At 34.3% G+C, this 19943-nt stretch overlaps 3 protein-coding genes across 4 annotated transcripts; 2 read left to right on the top strand and 1 right to left on the bottom strand.

Moving 5' to 3' along the window:
* Positions 1-3979, top strand: LOC114422921 (probable serine/threonine-protein kinase At1g54610). The gene is made up of 7 exons (XM_028389484.1): positions 1-302; positions 484-768; positions 1761-2078; positions 2398-2625; positions 2697-2797; positions 2886-3006; positions 3468-3979. The coding sequence occupies exons 1-7, from the start codon at positions 18-20 to the stop codon at positions 3795-3797; spliced, it is 1668 nt and encodes a 555-aa protein (XP_028245285.1). The 5' UTR covers positions 1-17; the 3' UTR covers positions 3798-3979.
* Positions 3980-6052: 2073 nt separating this feature from the next.
* LOC114422723 (protein BASIC PENTACYSTEINE4-like) lies at positions 6053-10176 on the bottom strand. Of its 2 annotated transcripts, none has more exons than XM_028389219.1 (3): positions 10027-10176; positions 7390-7532; positions 6053-7292 (listed from the first exon to the last, which is right to left on the bottom strand). In XM_028389219.1, the coding sequence occupies exons 2-3, from the start codon at positions 7456-7458 to the stop codon at positions 6408-6410; spliced, it is 954 nt and encodes a 317-aa protein (XP_028245020.1). In that variant the 5' UTR covers positions 7459-7532; positions 10027-10176; the 3' UTR covers positions 6053-6407. The 2 variants fall into 2 exon arrangements, with proteins under 2 accessions (XP_028245020.1, XP_028245019.1); XM_028389218.1 differs by having other exon boundaries at positions 7390-7552; positions 10027-10173.
* Positions 10177-11501: 1325 nt separating this feature from the next.
* Positions 11502-13266, top strand: LOC114420985. The gene has a single exon (XM_028386720.1). It carries the CDS (start codon positions 11686-11688, stop codon positions 12595-12597), a length of 912 nt encoding a protein of 303 aa, XP_028242521.1. The 5' UTR covers positions 11502-11685; the 3' UTR covers positions 12598-13266.
* Positions 13267-19943: the final 6677 nt, after the last annotated feature.

Below are 19943 nucleotides of genomic sequence, written 5' to 3'. Positions count from 1 at the left end.
AGAAATTCCTCCAACAGATGGGGTGCAAGCTCGGAAAGCCGGCGGACGCCGGTGACCGTCTCCGGCATAACACTGCGACTACCAGCGGCGGCAATAATGCCGTTAAGGTTAGGGAGAAGCAGAAGCCTCCGGACGCCGGCGAACTTTCCGGCGTAATACCGCCACCGGAGCGCCGGACACTTCGACTTGACTCATTCACGGCGAGCCATCAGGGGTGGCCGCCGTGGCTAATGGCCGTCGCCGGCGACGCCATCGGAGATTGGACTCCTCGCCGTGCCAACACGTTCGAGAAACTTGCTAAGGTAAAGAAGGTTCTTTCTTTCAAGTTTGAACTTCGAAGCTCAACTCCATTTCCCAGAAACTAAGAAAAAAAAGATTTTTTTCCTTAAAATGAGTGTTTGTGTTGTTTCCTTTTGTAAAAAGTTTTAAAAAGTTGAGTTTTTAACTGACCCGAATGAAGTTTTACTGTTGTATGTTGTTAAGATTGGGCAAGGGACTTATAGCAATGTGTACAAAGCAAAAGACCTTGTGAGTGGGAAGATAGTGGCTTTGAAGAAGGTTAGATTTGATAATTTGGAGGCAGAGAGTGTGAAGTTTATGGCTAGAGAGATTCTTGTTTTGAGGAGGCTTGATCACCCCAATGTAGTGAAGCTTGAAGGGTTGGTTACTTCAAGAATTTCATCGAGTATTTACTTGGTATTTGAGTACATGGAGCATGATCTTGCTGGTCTTTCAGCCAGCGTAGGTGTCAAATTCTCTGAGCCACAGGTACCACTATTCTATGCCCTGATATTTTGAGGGGTGTCACCTCATCATTTTGTTGCCTTATTATACATGCAATTACAACTATAAGCTCTTTTCATTAGTGGAGATTTTTTTCTTCTCCTAGAGCTTCCAAGCCAAGCTCATCTTCTTGGGTCCCATACATGCGCTGTTTTGAGCGTGTTTTTTACTTTTGATTTTGTATGATTCTTGCTCTGAATTTTCCTATGTCACATCACTCCATAAAATGAAGTTAGCACTTGATTCGGAAGTTTTTTACTTTATCCCCGCTAGGATGCAGATGCACTGAAGTAAAGAATTTGGCTGGGGAATTTTGAGAGTGGAGTTTAATTGGAAATATCATGCATTGGAAATAATGCTTTGTTTTTTAAATGATGGGAATTTTGTAGAGGATTTTCTTTTTTTGAAGTTAAATAAGGGGGAATACGTCCACTTTCATGTTTCAAAATTCCATCTAATCCCCCAATGGATTCTTTGGTTGTTATGCCTGTATATATGTATTTTTAAAATTGTAATTTATCCCTAGTTTAAATGGAAAATATAGTTTGCATGTCACATAGGGAGTGAGAAATTATCATATGGTCTTGAACCATCATAGTTCCAATTAATTTCACATGACACATAATTGAGTTTTATTAACTCTTTCTTAAACTGAAAAACTTGGCTACATATCACATAAAGATTGATTGGGATCATGGTCACGAGATGGTGTCTGGGACCATGTAATAATTTCTCCATGGGGAGGGTGGCGATCTTACATTGTGTACTGTTGCAAGCAGAATGTTAAATGATAACAATTTGTATTCCTTAGTTTCATGGAGATATTTACATTTAGTACATGGTGAAATTATGTGAAGTATTATTGCCTTTTCAAGTATCAGTAAGAATAGAAGGGAGGAGGAGTCTTTCATATTTAAAAATGTAAGCATAAAATGTACTGAAAGGCTGATTGTTTCTCAGTATGTTCTTTATGACAGGTCAAATGCTATATGAAGCAATTGCTATCTGGCCTTGAGCATTGCCACAGCAGAGGTGTTTTGCACCGTGATATTAAGGGTTCAAATCTGCTTATTGACAATGAAGGAATACTTAAAATTGCAGATTTTGGACTGGCAACTTTCTTTGATCCTAAGCAAAAGCATCCCATGACTAGTAGAGTCGTGACCCTTTGGTACCGTCCACCTGAGCTTCTTCTGGGGTCTACGTCTTATGGTGTTGGTGTTGACCTTTGGAGTGTTGGCTGCATTTTGGCCGAGCTACTTACTGGAAAGCCAATCATGCCTGGCCGAACAGAGGTATTGCTACGAGTTGTTGCATGAGTGGCTTTGTATCAAATTTTATTTTATAGGCTACTTACTAACTGCAATGACTCGTTATCTGTTCTCAATTACATCAAGTACTGGAGAAGCATCTGAAAATGAGAATGTTTCAGTTTATCAGTTTATCATCAGAAAGCACACTGTAAACTTTGAAATTTTGAATACACTTAACCTCTAGCAAGCTTTAGGAAGTTACTATAGCATCGAATTTATGTTTCGGTTCTGTTTTCTATATCTTGCCATGCATACTTTCTGGAAGACACATATGACTGATTTTTGAATTGCTTGGACCTAGGTTGAGCAGCTGCACAAAATATTTAAGCTATGTGGCTCTCCATCTGAGGAATACTGGAAGAAATATAGATTGCCAAATGCTGCACTCTATAAGCCACAACAACCATATAAAAGAAACACTTTAGAAACGTTCAAGGATTTTCCATCTTCTTCATTACCTCTGATTGAAACTCTTCTTGCAATAGATCCTGATGATCGTGGTTCTACCTCAGCTGCTTTAAATAGTGAAGTGAGCGGTCACTGTGGATTAGCATTGTATTTGAGATGTAATGTATTAATTCACTTGTTTTCTATTTGCAGTTCTTTACCACTGTGCCCTATGCTTGTGAACCATCTAATTTACCAAAGTATCCTCCCACCAAAGAATTGGATATAAAACTGAGAGATGAAAAAGCAAGAAGGTTCAATTATTCAGTTATTGCCTTTGATAAGATCTAACTGATTTTGTCTTGGTGCCCATTAAACCTTTTTTTTTGTTGCCATCATCAGGCAGAAAGCTCTAAGTGGAAAAACTAATGCAGTTGATGGTGCCAGAAGGGTTAGAGTACGTGAGCGAGGTTTGGCCGATCCAGCCCCTGAAGCCAATGTAGAGATCCAAAATAACTTAGATGTATGCCAGAAGTTTCCATTATATTTGTCTTGTCTCCATACTTAATTGGAACTCACTTTAATTATGCTGTTCTTGAGTTTAACTTTCTGTTCCTTCTGCACACCCAAGTTGGTGCACTCATTTTTTTATGTATATCCTAAGTCCAATATTCCTTTTTACTCTATATACTTGCACCAATATTCTTGATATCTTGGCAATTGCATGATAAAAAATTCTCTCAATTATAAAACTCTCTGGAATTTAAGACCTAGATTCTTTAGCGTCATCTTTTGCTTAGGATTCTCTGATTTTAGGCTAGCTTGGCTTTTAAAAAATATTTTAGGTGGTGTATTGTCACTTCATTTCATAGAACTTTGTGATGAATTTTGTTTGATCATGTCATGGTTATCCAAGCTTTCCACTTCAGCATTGTCTTATTTGTTTCCTTGAGCAACATTACATGTCTTCTCACTAACTTTCAGAGGTGGAGAGTTGTGACCCATGCAAACGCAAAAAGTAAGAGTGAGAAATTTCCACCTCCTCATCAGGATGGAGCTGTTGGATATCCACTGGATGATTCAAACAAAGGAGCTGTTTCGTTTGGAGCCACTGAAACTTCCTCTGTCTCTACCATATTTGATTCAAAATCTTGTGGATCGGTTATAAGTCATGATGCTGCAAGAGACAAAGGGAGGAAAACTAGTAAAGCAGATTCCCAGATGGCATCATCTTGGAAATTTATGCGTTCATTCAAGCTATCAGCAGTTGGCCATTCATTTGATTTATTATTTAGAAGCAATTCAAGCAGATAATATGTTCCTTTGGATTTTAGCATCCTAGAATGAGGAAAAGAATGACTGATGCCTTGATAAATCCTTTTTGCCCCTGCATTGTGAATTTTATTTTATTTTCTTCCCTGCTTAATCCCATTGTTATGTACTCGTAGCGAATGTTCAATTTCCACTTTGACACAACAACAACGTTACTTTTCCCACTTGGTAAGTAATCCTTTTCAGGAAAATCTCCTTACACTTGCAGGTTAATTAAGTAACTGCAACTAAGTAGAACTATTTGTGCTTCGGACCTGTAAAGTAACCCTTTTGGTGAGTATCTGCTGACATCCCAACATGCCATTAATGCCCTATCCAATAGTATTAGAAGTGTCTTTTGGTTCTACAAATTTATTCGGCAAAAAAAAATAAAAATAACAATAACTAAAGTTTGTTCCTAGCCAAAATACGAAGTATCGTCTGCAGGTAACTGTACTCTTGTCTCTGTCACTGAGGGTGTGTGCTGGTCTCAACTTGAAGGTAATGGACAAATAAATGTATAATGAAAGAATCGCAATTTTGCCAAATTACCACAAAGTCCAAATAAACAGTGCCAGAACCCCCCATGAAAATTACTATAGTAGAAGCTAATATGCTTATCATATGAATGTTTCAGTGAGCAGCATGTGAAAGGAAACGGCCAATAAATGTACAGCGACTTGATAAGGAAAGTACATGGTACATGTCAACCTGAGTCACGCACCTGATGCATTAGTCTTAATCGTAATTCAAGAATGGTAGTAGTTGGTAAAAAAAAAAAACCCACTTATAGTAGTTGGTAGAACTTACTATGTTTGTCAATACAAGTCAACTGCTATTTAATGACTTGATAAGGGGTTTTGTATTAATCGCATAGAAGGCCTGACAATGTTTAGTTGGCATCATTAAATTTTGCCCGAGTCAATTTGCAAAAGGACATTATGGTCAATTAGGTTAGGAAGTAATCCCTCCATGTTTGATTATAAGAATCTTTTAATTAATTCACATCCTTTAAGAAAAATAATTATTAGTTTAGTGAATTACATTAAATCTATAAATTATTTGTATTATTATTATAAAATTATTTTTTTTATCTAATTAACTATTTTTAATTAGTGTTTGGAGAAAAAATAATTAAGTGAGAATATGTTGAGAAAAATATAATTAATGAGGTTGGTAGGTTTCAAGCTTGCTATGCGTATCGCACCCTGTGGCATGCGGTTATTTATAACAAAAGGCGAAACCTTAAACATGTAAGGCTGTAACTACCAAAACATGCTGTATTAACAACCTCTGAGTACCCTTGAATTTAAGAAGTTTTAATAAATGCCATTTGAAGGGCATGAATCAAGAAATTATTTTTCATGAAAACAAAGCAATGTTGCATCGGGAATTGAAAAATTTGCCTAGGAAACTTGATAGTCTTGTGTTGGAAAGAAAATAGCAAGGATAAGATATACACGTTCCTATGTTTTATCATGTACTCATATCATCCAATGGCTTGTAATTTTTGTTATTCTTATATTTTACTATTAATTATGTAAAGATTAAAAAATAAAATTAAGCGTTCGCCGTTCAGATTGAAGTTTCTGTAGAGAATCCCCATTCCAAGATATACACCTTCTCACAACTGTAAGATGTCAATCTAGTAATTAGAGAATTTGTTTGTTAGTTAGATTAGTTGGTTGAAGAAACAAGGCATGTTGCCTATAAATAAGGGGTGAAAAGAGATCATTTTGTCATCTGTGAGAGAATTGGGGCATTTGAGCATTGAAAGGTGCAGACTTAGGTAGTTTTTATTTTTTGTAATTGCGATTCAATTTTTATCAACTACTATCAGAGCTCTGAATTCTGATCTTGGAGTTCTTGGTGGAGTTGTCGTGAAAACTGAAAATGTCTCAGATTAATTCCAATATTTGAATTTTGAAGGAAGAGAGCCCTATTGGTGGCTAATCAAGTGGAGCAGTATCTTGAGCCAAAGTAAGTTCATGAAGATATGAAACTATTGTGGGTTATGTTGGTATTGGAAGGAGCTCTCAAATGGTGGGTTTCTTTGAAGCATGGCGCATTTACATGTATGTATTTGATCCAAGAGGAGTGAGAGCTATTTTGAGATGTAGAGTGAGATTGGCTTGGTCACCATGCTTCAATTAATTCATACACTAGTAGGGCTTCATTTCAACGGCCACAAGTCTCATTCACCAATGGGACAACCTGAACAACTAAACACCGTGTCTCATGACAGTTTCTCTGGCGACTTTTGATCCCAAAGGAAAGTGGAAAATTTCCCCACCGAAATTTATAAATGCTGATTGATTAAAGGATCACAGAACAAGAAAAGATGGAGAAAGTTTCCTACGCAACGTATTCATAATGGACAGACAAAGCTGAAAAAGATGCAGGGACCCAATGGGATCTACTTCTAGTCACCTAGAAAGTCACATGTACATACATGATACTTCACAGCTATCCCATTTATAAGGATAAAAGTAGGGTCCAGCCATATCAGTGTTCGCAAAATTCAACCATACCATGCTTATCAAGGTTAGAGGCCAGTCATTGCAAGAGGTCCAAAACTGAACATGACTTGATACATATGTGAATGTCAGCAGGTTACTTGATAGTGATGTAGCGATTTGTTCCATGTCTTGCCCAGTATTCCTTAAGATCCAATGGTATAGATAAATCATGGCCTTCTGACACCAACCTACTGAGAAGTCTTGTGAAGACACTTCCGCTCATCTTTCGTCCTCCAATGCGGGCATGGCGCTTGTTCGGAAGTTGTGGTAGTGGATACATAGACAATGTTGTAGTACAACAAGATGACTGCCATCCCCCATTCCCCCATTTGTAGCACTGTCGTGGTATGCCCGTACATGTGCAAACTGGGACCGGCATGATAGTTTCATCAAATGCAACCAAATTCAGGCCAACATCCTGCTTATCCCATTCAGATCTGATCTTTGTCCCTTCAGAAGAAGCCTGCCTATTTAAATCCTCCCCCATTTTCTTTACTTTGCAGGGTGGCTTTGATGCCTTTGAATTAATTACCTTGTTCTGCTTTGTTCTCTTTGCTTGATGAGAATTGACAGCTTCAGAAGGTATAACAGTCACCGGGGAGGCATCTCTTATTATCATATCCTTTGTGCTGTATGCAGCTTCAGTCATGTTAGATAGATGGTTTGAAGAATGGTGCATCCGTTTTGATCCACATTGAATTCCACCACCGAATGGGAAGTTGACAGAATTGTTCCGACTCTGAAGGGCAGCAAGGGCATTATCTCGTTCCAAAAGGGCATTATCCCTCTGAGCAAGTGCTTCATCCCTCTGCTGAATGGCTGCATCTCGAGCAGCTAAGGCTTCATTCTTTTCAGATATAGCAGTCTCAAGTTCAATTTCTAGAATGGCAGCCTGCCTTTCAGCCATAATGGACCTAATCTTCTTATTCATAACTAGTGCATTTGGCTCTTTTACTTGATGCTGGGAATCAGTATTCCACTGCACATGCAAAATCCAATCCAATTAATGAATCAAGTGACCAGAAGTGCAAAGCTAAAAAAACAGAAAGCCCACTAAATCAGTGAATTCTATTTACCAGGGAACGTGCTCCTCTGTAGAATTCCATCTTATGCCTGCTGTTTTCGTGTTGGTGGCCATCATCCATTTTTCATCCAGAGGATTTTGCAACAGACGTGGTAGTTGGAGTGAAGAAGTCTTGGGGTTTAATTAATCAACAATCTATAGATGAAAGGCAAATCCTGTTAACAAATTAGAAAAGCAGAAGTTTGGCATTAGGTCAATAAGCCAAAAAAAAAAAGAGAGCGAGAAATTTACAACTAAACTCGTGTAGAACCATCCAGAGCATGTAATGCTCCAAAACATCATTCTAATACAATTTATAAAGAATCTAGCAATTTTTGTATGACTCTATAGGCAGTTCTTTACCAGTCTCCAACAATGAACTATGTTCAATCTTTACTAATTCTACTTTATCAGCTATGGCATTTATATGGTAAATTTACAAAGATAGACAGTGAAAGACTTTATTTATGTTGCTAGTAGGCGAAATTCATATAAGCTATATACATTTTATCATGACAATTGACATACCACAGTAACCACACACACCAATGTACACTATAAACCAGATATAATGACATGTTGAGAACATAATAATTATTTTATTTTTTTTGGGGGGGGGGGGATGTGATGGGTTTATCACTTATCAGATATCACGAATCTAAAACTCTTTATTTGAATGTTTGATATTTTTAAAAAAGGACCAGTTGAGCTTGAACAGAAATAATTTTGTCAAATCCATACCTGAACACTACCTAGATCTACTCTGGCATAAGGAAACAGGCCATGCCCAAAGACTTTAAAATTTCCACTAGATTTGTGTGTGTTATGCACTTAAAAACATTATAGTATAAACAAAAACTACCAATAAGAAAGTTACTGGTAACAATTACAATATCATTTTTAAAACTTTACATAACCTCAAGTTGCACGATGAGGAAAGAAAGATTTATAACCACCAAGCAGGTATTACTGCTCTCAGTATAGCTACCTGGAGTGAAGTAAATTTCCTCTATAATATACAGTACAATCAAGAACAGAGCCAACTTATAAGTTGCACATGGGAAAAGAAAGGCAAAAGCAAATAAGCAAAGACCTAATTGTTTCACAAGCAATGGGAAAATGGCCATTTTCTCACTGCAAATGCCAGAAACAAACAGGCCATAAAATGGCAATCCGTACGTCAAGATACAATGTTAATAAAGCTAATGAATGATCTTGTCCACCAAACATAAGTAATCATAGCCAAAGCACAAAATTCTCAACTTCTCATCATATGTCCCCCATTACTCACAGAATATACAAGTTAATAATTGGTATCATACGCATCTCAAAAACAACATGTTACATGGGTTATAATTATATAAAAAACATGACTATTAATTTAACCTTCAACCAAAAAGATATGATCTCCAACTGTCTAAGGATAAATGTCATGCCATAAATACTTAACAGAGAGCAAGAGCATCACTAAACATTAATCCCTCAAAACTTACCAAGCAAAAGATGTTTCGTTATCACTGACAAATTCCTGCCAATATTTCCTTAACATGATTCATACAATGTATTGAAAGGAAGCAGACAGTGATGGATTTTTTATTTTTTTTTCAATTCAACATGGCCAAACCTTAGCTAATTGACTGTTTTGATTTATCATAATTAATTAATCATAGATAGATACAGGGAGACAGAGAGCAAATACTACATAGATCTGAACTATCAACTACTGGCCGATCCCGAGATAGTAATATGGCAAAGAATAAGCTTTAATAATCTAATAAAAAAGACTTCAATTCAAGAGCAAGAGAGCCTTGGACAGTTCCCAAAAAGGGAGAGAAAGACAAAGAAACGACCAATAAAGTCTAAAAACAGAAGAAACCACCAAAGACAATATTGAATCCATATTACTACAGCTAAGTGAAAATGCAAAACTCCCAGTTAAAGAAGAACCAAAGGTCCAAAACGACAGATAAAATTTATAACTCATTGCTCAGATCACAGACAGTATGTTTAACATTTAAATACTAAAAAACAGAAACAAATGAATGGCATTCATCACTCTACACTTTCCCCCAAAGGTAAATAAGAAAAGCACACTATGTAACCTTTTTTCTGTTTCCTTTTGACACGAATGTGACCAAACGCACTTGTGATCACATCATTGTGCTAAAACCTGAAGTCAATCTCTAAAACCTTCTCCCATTTGACCAGTACTGTTCGCAACACTCAATCCACGAACACATTACAATTTTTTTAAAAAAGCTTTTTTTTTCAATCTCCCAATTCTAGAACTCCTACACAGAAGCTAAAAGCAAGCATGCAATGCAAAAACGAAAATCAAAAGGGGGTGCGGGGAAATTAAGTGAAAATTACCGAATTGCAGTGTGCAACGAATCCCATAGTGAATTTGAGAATACAAAAAAAAAGTAGCATTGAAAAGAGAGGAAAGTTGCAGTAAAAGGTTAGGGACATTGCCTTACCTAGAAAGCTTTAGAAATTGAAAATGGTAATTAGTACGAAGAGAGAGAGAGAGAGAGAGAGAGAGAGAGAGAGAGAGAGAGAGAGAGAGTAAAATGTGGAATGAGAGAGAAAACTTACAGCTAGAATGGAATCGAAGAGAGAGAAATGTGAAGGAGAATGAGAAGGAAGATACCTGCAAGGTTGAACGGCACCGTCGTTCGTTCGACACTGCTCTGCGAGCGTTGCGTTTCACTCTTCTTCTTCTCTTCACCTTTCACCACCCCGTCTCATGCTTCTTTTTCATCACTAATAATTATTTTCCTTTTTCTTTTTGTTAAGATAACTTCGTTATACAGGGATGGTGATTCAAAATAAATAAGATATGTTTCTAATCCTTAATTTTGGGGTTGTATTTTTTTACCCTAATAAAAAAATATTTCTTTCATTTATAAAGCTTTTTTTTTTCATTAGCCACTTGCATCTTTCTGTTTACTTGAACCAAGAGAATGTTTCTAATACCGTTGTTGTTTTACTTCATTTTAACATTTTTTTTTACTTCGTTTTAATTAGGGTGTATTTGATAAGTCAGAAAGAAATAATACACTAAATAAATTTTGTATTTTATTTTACGGAACTCGTATCTTTCACATTTTTTATTTATTTCTCTCTTTCAAATCAAATACATTAATGTGTACTTGTAGTATATGTTAAATTAAAATGAAAAAATAATTACGATTTTTTTTATAATAGTAGTAGAAGCCTTTTTATCTTGTGATAATGAAAATCGGTCTTTTATCCCAACAAGGTTTACATCCAGCTACATTAAGGTAAAAAAATACCTTTTCATTTTGGTACATAGGAAATAGTCGGGTATCATCACCCATAATTTGTTAATAATCTTATAACTATTCTAAGAAGAATCCAATTTTCAATCTAATATAAAACAACAACAATAATAAAATATCTGTTAATAAAATAAGCAACAAAAATACAGAAAAAATTAAGTAATTAATTTAAAACTATACCTCATTTATTCTTTTTTTAAACTTGTAATTTATTTGTCTTTATGACGTCTATTTTTCTGTACCTCCTATTCTAGAGCATGATGAAATACTAGACAAACTTCAAAAGGACTTGTTCAACGACAACAACAAAAAATCTTAAACATAGATATATCACTTTATACTCATTAGTAAATATATTTAAACATGAAAAATCAATCATTATCAACTTTCTTTTTTGTTAATTTAACAACTTCTAATTCGAGATTATTAACAACTTCAAACCATACGTGAAGTTACAGATTCTTATTATTTAAATTATCATATCGTATAACAAAGCATATTCAAATTTGTCATTTCACATCCAATAAAGAAAAGAACTTGAGTTAAAAGTAATTTTAAAATAAATTAAAATTTATTTTATCCAAAACACATTTTATTTTAACATAATGGAAAGCATACAATCACCCAAACATGTCTTTGTTAATCAAACCCTAAACATGTCTTTAAATTTTGAAAAAAATATTCATGGCACTTAAATGTTTGTTTTTTAAGGGATGGAACTTAAATGTTAATTGACACTCATTATATTTTTTTCCCCACACTTAGTGTGCATCATCTGCATCTATTAGTTAAGACTTGGTAAGAGTTAAGAGTACTACACTACACTATCCTTACATCCAAAAAAGAGTTACAATTAGTAGTTTACTAGTACACACCACACTACACATTCAAGGCGCACCTTACTCTCTTTCACACACACTCACTCCTCTATTTCTCTCTATCCCTAATTTCTCAATTCCAAACCCTATCCCTAATTCTGCATTTTGCAGAGACTTGATTATCCCGCAATGGCAGAGATTCAGCCGCCGGAGGGCCAAATAAACGGTGGCGCCGGAACCCTAATTCTTCACTCCTCGGAACCCTCCATCGGATCCAAGCGGCAGCGGCGGCCGAGCGTTCGATTGGGCGACATCGGTGGCGACCAGCCCTACGATTCCCACGCGCGCCGCAACACGAAGCCGTGGAAACTCGCCTTCGACAACCACCACCACCACCACCGCAGCAAGGACAAGGACCCAGGTAAACCCTCCAAGACTCGTCCTTTAACGAACCTGAGCGAGTTTAACGAAACCCTAGAACCTTCCAACGACCGAGAACCGGGGAACATCGACACCGTCGCAATTGGCAGCTGGAAGGTCAAGGAGTCCAAAAAGAGAGGCTCAGTCGCCACCAAAAGGGTCAGATCGAATTGGGTTTCGCGAATCGACGGCGGCGGCGAAGGAGAGGGAGAGAAGTATAATAACGAGGACGAAGATGGGGATGACGATGATGGGTATCGGGAATTTGAGGTGGAGAATTCGGAGAGCCCTTTGAAGGAGCAAAGCCCTATTCATAGTATGGAGAATTTGGGGGTGGATGGGCATAGGAGGGTTTTTAAGGGTAGGGAAAGGGAGCAACAGCAACATGATGGGGTTGAGCTATCTGTACCGTCTGATACTGATGTTAGGGATTGGAAGTGTGGGGATAGGAACAATGAGAATGGTGGTGGGAGGGTTAGGGGTGGTGAAGATGGGGTTAGGGTTTGGCTTAATGGATTGGGGTTAGGGCGTTATGCGCCGGTGTTTGAAGTGCATGAGGTGGATGATGAGGTTTTGCCCTTGTTGACTCTAGAGGATCTCAAGGATATGGGGATTAGTGCTGTTGGGTCAAGGAGAAAAATGTACACCGCAATTCAGAAGCTTGGAAAGGGCTTCTCCTGAGCTGAGCGAGCTGAGCTTGTTTTTTGGTGATGCTGCCAGAGGCCGGATGTAGATTCTCAGCTTTAGAGAATTAATCAGATGCGTGTGTCTGAGCTGAACTGAGTTTTAGTATGTTCTTCCGTGACTCTTTTTTGTTTAGGGTTGGAAACATTAGGACCTCACATGTTATTATTTGAGAAACAAACATCCTTCTTGAAATCCAGTCCAAGTATATATAACTTCTTGAGTTGTTGTGTTTCGTAGATAACTTGGAAGGGCAATGCCAAGGAAAAATAGACATGGTATAACTTGTTTGGAAAGTTTTTTCCTCAAAAGAAAAGGGGCATGCTGTTTAATTTCCTCATTCTGTCTATTGGAAATATGGCAACTATAAATTTTTCTGGTCTTGTTGCGAAATTATTGTGTACACCTTGTTTACACAAGTTGTGTAGGCTAAAACAAGCAGCATTTTATGTGTCAATACTTTTGTTGTGTTACTTTTTTACATTTAGTGATATATGGTCATATAGTAACAAATGTTATTTGGTTTAGTTATGTGGGGTACTAGGATGTAGTGTTTTTTGATGAGTTATAATGTCCAAAGAATTGATATTTTCTCCCAAAATTAAGCACTTCATTTGGGTGCTAATGTTCTATTGTCGAGGTAAATTAATTATTACAATTTTTTAACATATCTATTTTGTAGATATGATCACCAACTGGTTTGGTTTGATCTGGTTATCATGGTATTTTATGATGTTGATTTATTCTGAATTTCATTGTTGCTTGCAATTAATTCTATTGGCAACATCTGTTTCTCTAACCATGTTCAACACCTAGCAGCTGGATGGATTCAAGTTTGCAAATTGCAATGATGTAAATTCTGTCCGTGTTTGGAATATAGTGTTTTCATCAGGATTGTTGGAATTTGCTGAGCTGGTGTTTAGTTACTGTTTTTTGTTGCCTCTAAAGCTTCTCTGCTCTTGGGTGGATGTGATATGGTTATGCGAACACACTTGCAATTATATTTTTACATAGCAGGAGTGACTTTGATGGTGGTCAGTATTCTGTTTGGCATAAATGATATAAAGCATGTAATGCTGCAACACCTTGTATTATCTAGTAATGGAGGCACCATCTAAAAGTGGCAAATTTGGTTGTGCTTAATGGAGCATGAGTGAGTATCTTACTATTGGTTGATGCTCCTTGAAATTTGAGTGCATTTCTAGTGTTTTTTCTGCTATATCTATCTTTGGATTAATCTATTTGAAATTAATTATTTGAACAAGGTGGATCAATTTGATAAAAGATGAATGCAAGTAGAAGGAATTTCCATTGAGAGGGTGAGTATTTGCTTAAAGAACAGCATCTTGTAATTGATTATATTTTTTTTTTTAAGAATAAAAAGCCTAGCCTAGACAAAACATACCGTATAACTTCTGCGAAGATGTGTGGGACTCCTGCTGATGGGACCAAAGTATTTTGACTGTTATTCTGCGAAGATGTGTGGGACTCCTGCTGATGGAAATTATACTTAGTAGTGGTAGTGAGTTACTTAGTAGTAGTCATGTATCAAATTTCACTGCGAATTAAGTAAAGCAGAGGTACGGAGCGCATGTTTGATTGTGTGTATGTTGCCGTCACTGTTGAAATCACTACTGTCAATCTGTCAAGATATATTCTTGGTTTCTTGCGGTTTGTTCAGATCAATGGTTCAAGCCATCTCAAATGAAACAAGTTTTCAAATCAAACAAATGATATGTCATGATATGACTCGAGGACCTCAAATTAATTAGACTTTTTCTTTTCTGGATCCCAAAAACAGAATGTTAAAGAATGATTTAAGTCAAATGATAACAACCAATCAATTAAGGCGCTACCTGGAATTGCCACATATCATAAAGAGTGCCAATTAATATATGCGATGACTAACACAGGACATTTATCAGCTAGCAGCAGTGGCTTTAATTTCCTAAAGTGACGAGCAATTCAGCTTCATCATGCATATTGTAAGAGTGAAGAAGGTCTAACAAGTAAGACAAGAGGCATGCAAATAGCCGAGGAAGCTTGCCAATTAACCAAACTAAGGGTCTCCATATGAGACAAATTAATTAAATAAAGTCCCATAAAATGGAATAGCTAGGCAAGTCATCCTTGGCTATCAGACATGACTCTTGTCTACATGCAAGACCCTTTCTCTACTCAATCTGATGACTTCTGATTTCTGTATATGTTAACACCCAAAGACAAACACCCTATTTATACCCGAGACCTCACTTTAATATATGGTAGTCAGAATGTGACACAAACATATAAGAATATGTGCATTAACTCGGTGGCATAATGATATATATATATATATATATATATATATATATATATATATATATATATATATATATATATATACATATTCCTTGTTATCAATCAAATGTGTTATTACTTGGTCTCATCCATGATATCTTCTTGCACACAAAACTTTTATCCAATGAACTATGGCGAAAGCCAGAGATAGAAATAGAAGAATATGTTCCAAAAAGTCAAACTGTGGGAGGGACCAAGCTGCTCATATCGTGGCAGGGATGAAAATGGCAGAATCGTCTGCAGGCACTACCAAAGTTTGCATGTTGATAAACCAACTTCAACTTGCATTGATTCTGTTCGTTTTGACATTCCATCTCTCTCCTAAGTTCTCATCCTTGGAACCAACCCCGTGCTAATCTCCAAGGCTTCTACTTCATCATAGTAACAAATATTCACCTTTTGGCATTGTAATATTTGAGCTTTATTATTATTATTTTGCAGATTTGGTTGTCATTTTTTAAAAATTGATCTTTGATTATTTTGGTTGTGTAATTTTGATTCTTTCATTAACCTGACACTTAATATTTAACGGAAATATTAACATGACATTTTACGCAGTCACGCCATTACATCTATATTGACGACATTGTTAGATTAATATTTTTGTTAAATATTAAAATGCAGGTGAATCAAATTCACAAGAAAAAATATTAAAAATAAGGAGATTAAATTTACAAAATGACCTCAATAATAAAAGGGGGGGGGGGGGGGGGGGGGGGGGGGGGGGGCAACTAAAGTAGAAATGAGCTATATTCTTTAAAATAATGAGATTCCCTAAAAACATTTGAGCTAATTATTTTTGTTAAATAATTAAATGAGATCTACCAATTACAAAAAAAAAAGAGATTCCTTAAAAAAGTAATTAAATGAGATTCACCGATTACAAAGGAAGAAAATGAAACCCAAACACACTTTTTATTTATAGATAACCATAAATTTCAGTTTAATTATGAAATGAAGACAGTGTGCATCATACTGTCATACATGTTCTTTTTTATTCTTATCCCGTCATTTGTAAGACAATGTTAATGTCCTTAAATAAGTTAACTGCCAAACACTCAAAACAATATGTAAAATTTTGGAAATGTAAAATGATAAAATCTAAAAACGCGATTGGGATCTTGAGGTTTTTTTTTACAGCTTTATGAGCACTTAGCATTCTAAAATTTTGAATTATACCTCAATGTTCCGGAAATCCATATCCATCTTAAAGACAAAATTATTACAAAACAAACTTGAAGTAAACGGTCAAGTTAACCAATTGGGTTACAGCTTTACAATTCGAAAAAAAAAAAAAAAACCCACAAGATTTTGAGTTCATCAAGAGTCTCGCTTTCATGGTTGACTTCACTCCCATTATTCGTTAAAAAAACTCTTTAAATAAAATAAAAAGAAAAAGAGAATCAAATTACTCGGTCGACTTAAAAAATTGTGGTCACGCATATTAATAATATAATAATGGTTAAATTGTAATTTTATTTTTTTTAATTTTTTAAATTTATGATTTTGATTTCTCTTATTTTTAATTATAACATTTGATCTCATAATTTTATAAATTAGTAATTTTGATTCCTTGATAGATTATTAACAAATATTTTTAATTAATAGAGTTATTAAGTTAATTATAAATTATTAATTTTAAAAATTTTAATAAAAAAATGATTAACTCTAATTCTCTATAGCACTGTGTTTCTTATCTTTTATCTAAACACCTCTTCTACTTCTATTGTCACACATGAGTTCACAACATCACCACGGTAGGGTTTATAATCTTTTATTAAATTTTTTGAATGATTAATAGTTTTTATTTAATTTATAATTGATTTAATAACTCTATTAATCATAATTACTAGTTAATAATATATAGAGGTCACCAATTTATAAAATTAGGAAACCAAATATTACAATTAAAAATTAAAGGGACCAAAATCACGAATTTAAAAAACTGGAGAAACTAAAATTACAATTTGACCTATAATAAAATATAAAAATAAATAATGAAAATCTAAAATTTTTTATGCAACAAATATACAAAATTATTTATAAAAATCAATTCTAAATTTTTAAATTTTTAAATTTTATGACCCAATCCAATCATCATCAAATTGAATTTAAAAACAAAATCACTAGAATCTAATGTAAACTAATTTGGGATTTTTTAATTGGATTGGATGATGAAATTTTTGAAACTCAACCCAACACAACCATGTATATCCCTAATCATAGGTTCAAAAATATGCTTTTTTCTTTTTTTTATTAATTTGTTCTAGTTTGATTGACGACATTGTTACATTAGTTATTTTTTTTGTTACATTAATATTAAACGTACGCGGTCGTTGTATTTTATTTTATTTTTTTAAAGGGACGCAGCCATTGTATGTCACTTCCATAGTCATAAGCTAGCATGTGTATAATTAAAATCGGATATGTATTCCGGTGGACAAGTTTATTTCTTGGTGTTTGGTGCACAAAGAAAAAATAACCAAAAGTATTTCCGGTATTTTTAGTTTTTTAATATTCTGAATATTTTATTTATTAATGAATTTAAAAGACAATATTGTTTTTCATGAAAGTTAAACATAGCATATTTCTATCATCTACGCTGCAGCTCCACCACCGTGAGCTCCAACGCTGTAGCTCCGACGTCACGACGCCACCACCGTAGCTCTGCCACTATCCGAAAGGTAAACAGAAGAAGATAAAGGCTGTTGATTAGAGAAAAGGAAGCTACAACATATGTGTGAAGGGTAACCGCCCACCATCAGCAAAACGAACTCTCCAAAATTAGTTTACAATTAAATAAATAATAACAACCAAGGGCCAAACAACTAAAAAAACCTTAAGACTATTAAAAAACATTTAACCCTTACATGAGGTTCCAAGAAAAAAAATCTAAGCCCTTCAATATTATATTCTTAAATCTAACTGTCTAAGCAAATTTGACTATTATATACAAATTTATTTACTTAACCATGTTACCCTACACCTTAAAATCAGGTACACAACAATAATTATGCAAGAAAAATTTAACCAATTTGATAGGAGTGATGTGTGAGAATTAGTTCTAAACCTTCGGTATGATAATAAGTAGGTTGTAAGTAAATTACTATATAATTAATATTCATTTATGTACTTTTGTTTTACAAAAATACCAGTACTTGTTTTATATTATACGAGTAATAACTTTAATTATCATCTTCATACACGTTGAATACCTATACATTTATATTTGTATTTGTTATTCATACTTTATTTATGTGTAAAGTTAATAAATCATTAAAAAATATTAGTTAAAAAAATATACAACTAAATTAAAAACTCTTTTTTAAATCAGCCAAACATAATCTTACATGATTAATCTATATGAAAAACAACTTATTATTTTAATACACTAACACAATAAATTTTTTAAATTTAATCCATATAACAATACAGTTTATAAAATTAATCCATAGCACAATAGCATAATAATAATTCGGCCAATTTCATGTGCAATACTATTCTGAATTACAAAGTGAGGATACTTGCAAAATTAATATTTTCTATCGTTCTATATATGCTATTTGCTAAACATGTGTCCAACACCCTCCTTTTGTCATAACTCAATCCAATTGATTTTCTCTTTCCTTTGCTTAACAATAGATATTCTCTCCTACCTCTTTTTAATTCGATCCATTTTCATGATTAGTAATCATTCATAACTATGCATAAAGATGTCAAAAATCCAAGCTTCTTTGCAGGGACGCATCCAACATATAGAGAATGGGAACAGCTGCCACCACTATCTTTTTACTTTGTTTTAATAAATATATAGTAGTATTTTCCCCATATGATTTTATAGTTATAATTTTAATCTTAATATAAATTAAAAATATGCAAACAATAAATATCAGGATTCTCTTTTTTATTTTCATTCCCACTTTTTAATATTTAATATATTATTTATTTTCCTTTAAAAAAACATTTTTATTTATTTATTATCCAATAAATGTGCAAAAGGTATAAAGAATTACACCTATTTTCATCTTTCTAAAAGAGAAAATCATTCTAGAGCTTTCACTTACATTTACTTTTTTCTCTTCAAGCAATTCATTTTTTTTTGTTTTTTAATCCTAATTTCTCTTGTTGTTTAAGACTCATATTTGAAGGATATTTGACTATCTAAAAGCTGAATATAATGAAATTTAAAAATTAACTGTGCAAAATGTGTATATTGTTGTAGTTAGTATGTTATATTCTGATTTTTTTCCATCAATTCATAGATCTTGAATATCAGAAAAAAAAAATGAATGTGAAAAATGAAAAATTTATCACTTATTTCTAGATATAAAAAATCACAAAGAATAATTATGATAAATGTTTATACTTTTAAAAATAACATGTAATATTTTTAATGTTACAAAATTTTGTATGTATATTGCTCCCACAACTCAAAATTTCTGGATCCATCATTCTTGGTATCTATTCTTCATACATAACTACTATTATATTTTACTAATTAAAATAATATATATAGGACAACTTCATGTCTGATAACATGCTTGATATATATTATTCGGTGTGGGACCAAAGACAATTTCTGTTATACTTCAACAGTGACAACCAACTTGGTTCACCATCCATGTGATCAAACTAACTTGCCTAGCTAGGGTAAATGTAAGTGGGTAATGCTTAGGTGATGCAAGTTAATTAGAGGTCTTGTACACTGGCACAAAGATCCTTAACTTTCAGGCTTGACAGGATTGAGTTGAAGTTTGATAAAAAAGATTGACGCTTTTCAACAGATGGTTGATACTTGATAGAGAGTACTTCGACGCCATCGATATGCGCTATGATGGTTTTCTATAGATGCCAACCTTATTTTTTTTATCAACTGGAGAAGCTATTTAGACTCATTTCAGTAATCATGCTGCTTTTGCTGCACTTTATTTGGTCGACATTTTGATTATCATGCATATTAATGTAACATGCATATGACTATGTTACTTGCTTTCTATGAACTT

This window comes from Glycine soja, chromosome 8 (genome assembly GCF_004193775.1).
Source record: "Glycine soja cultivar W05 chromosome 8, ASM419377v2, whole genome shotgun sequence".
Lineage (NCBI taxonomy): Eukaryota > Viridiplantae > Streptophyta > Magnoliopsida > Fabales > Fabaceae > Glycine > Glycine soja.
This window is presented reverse-complemented; position numbering and strand designations above follow the sequence as displayed.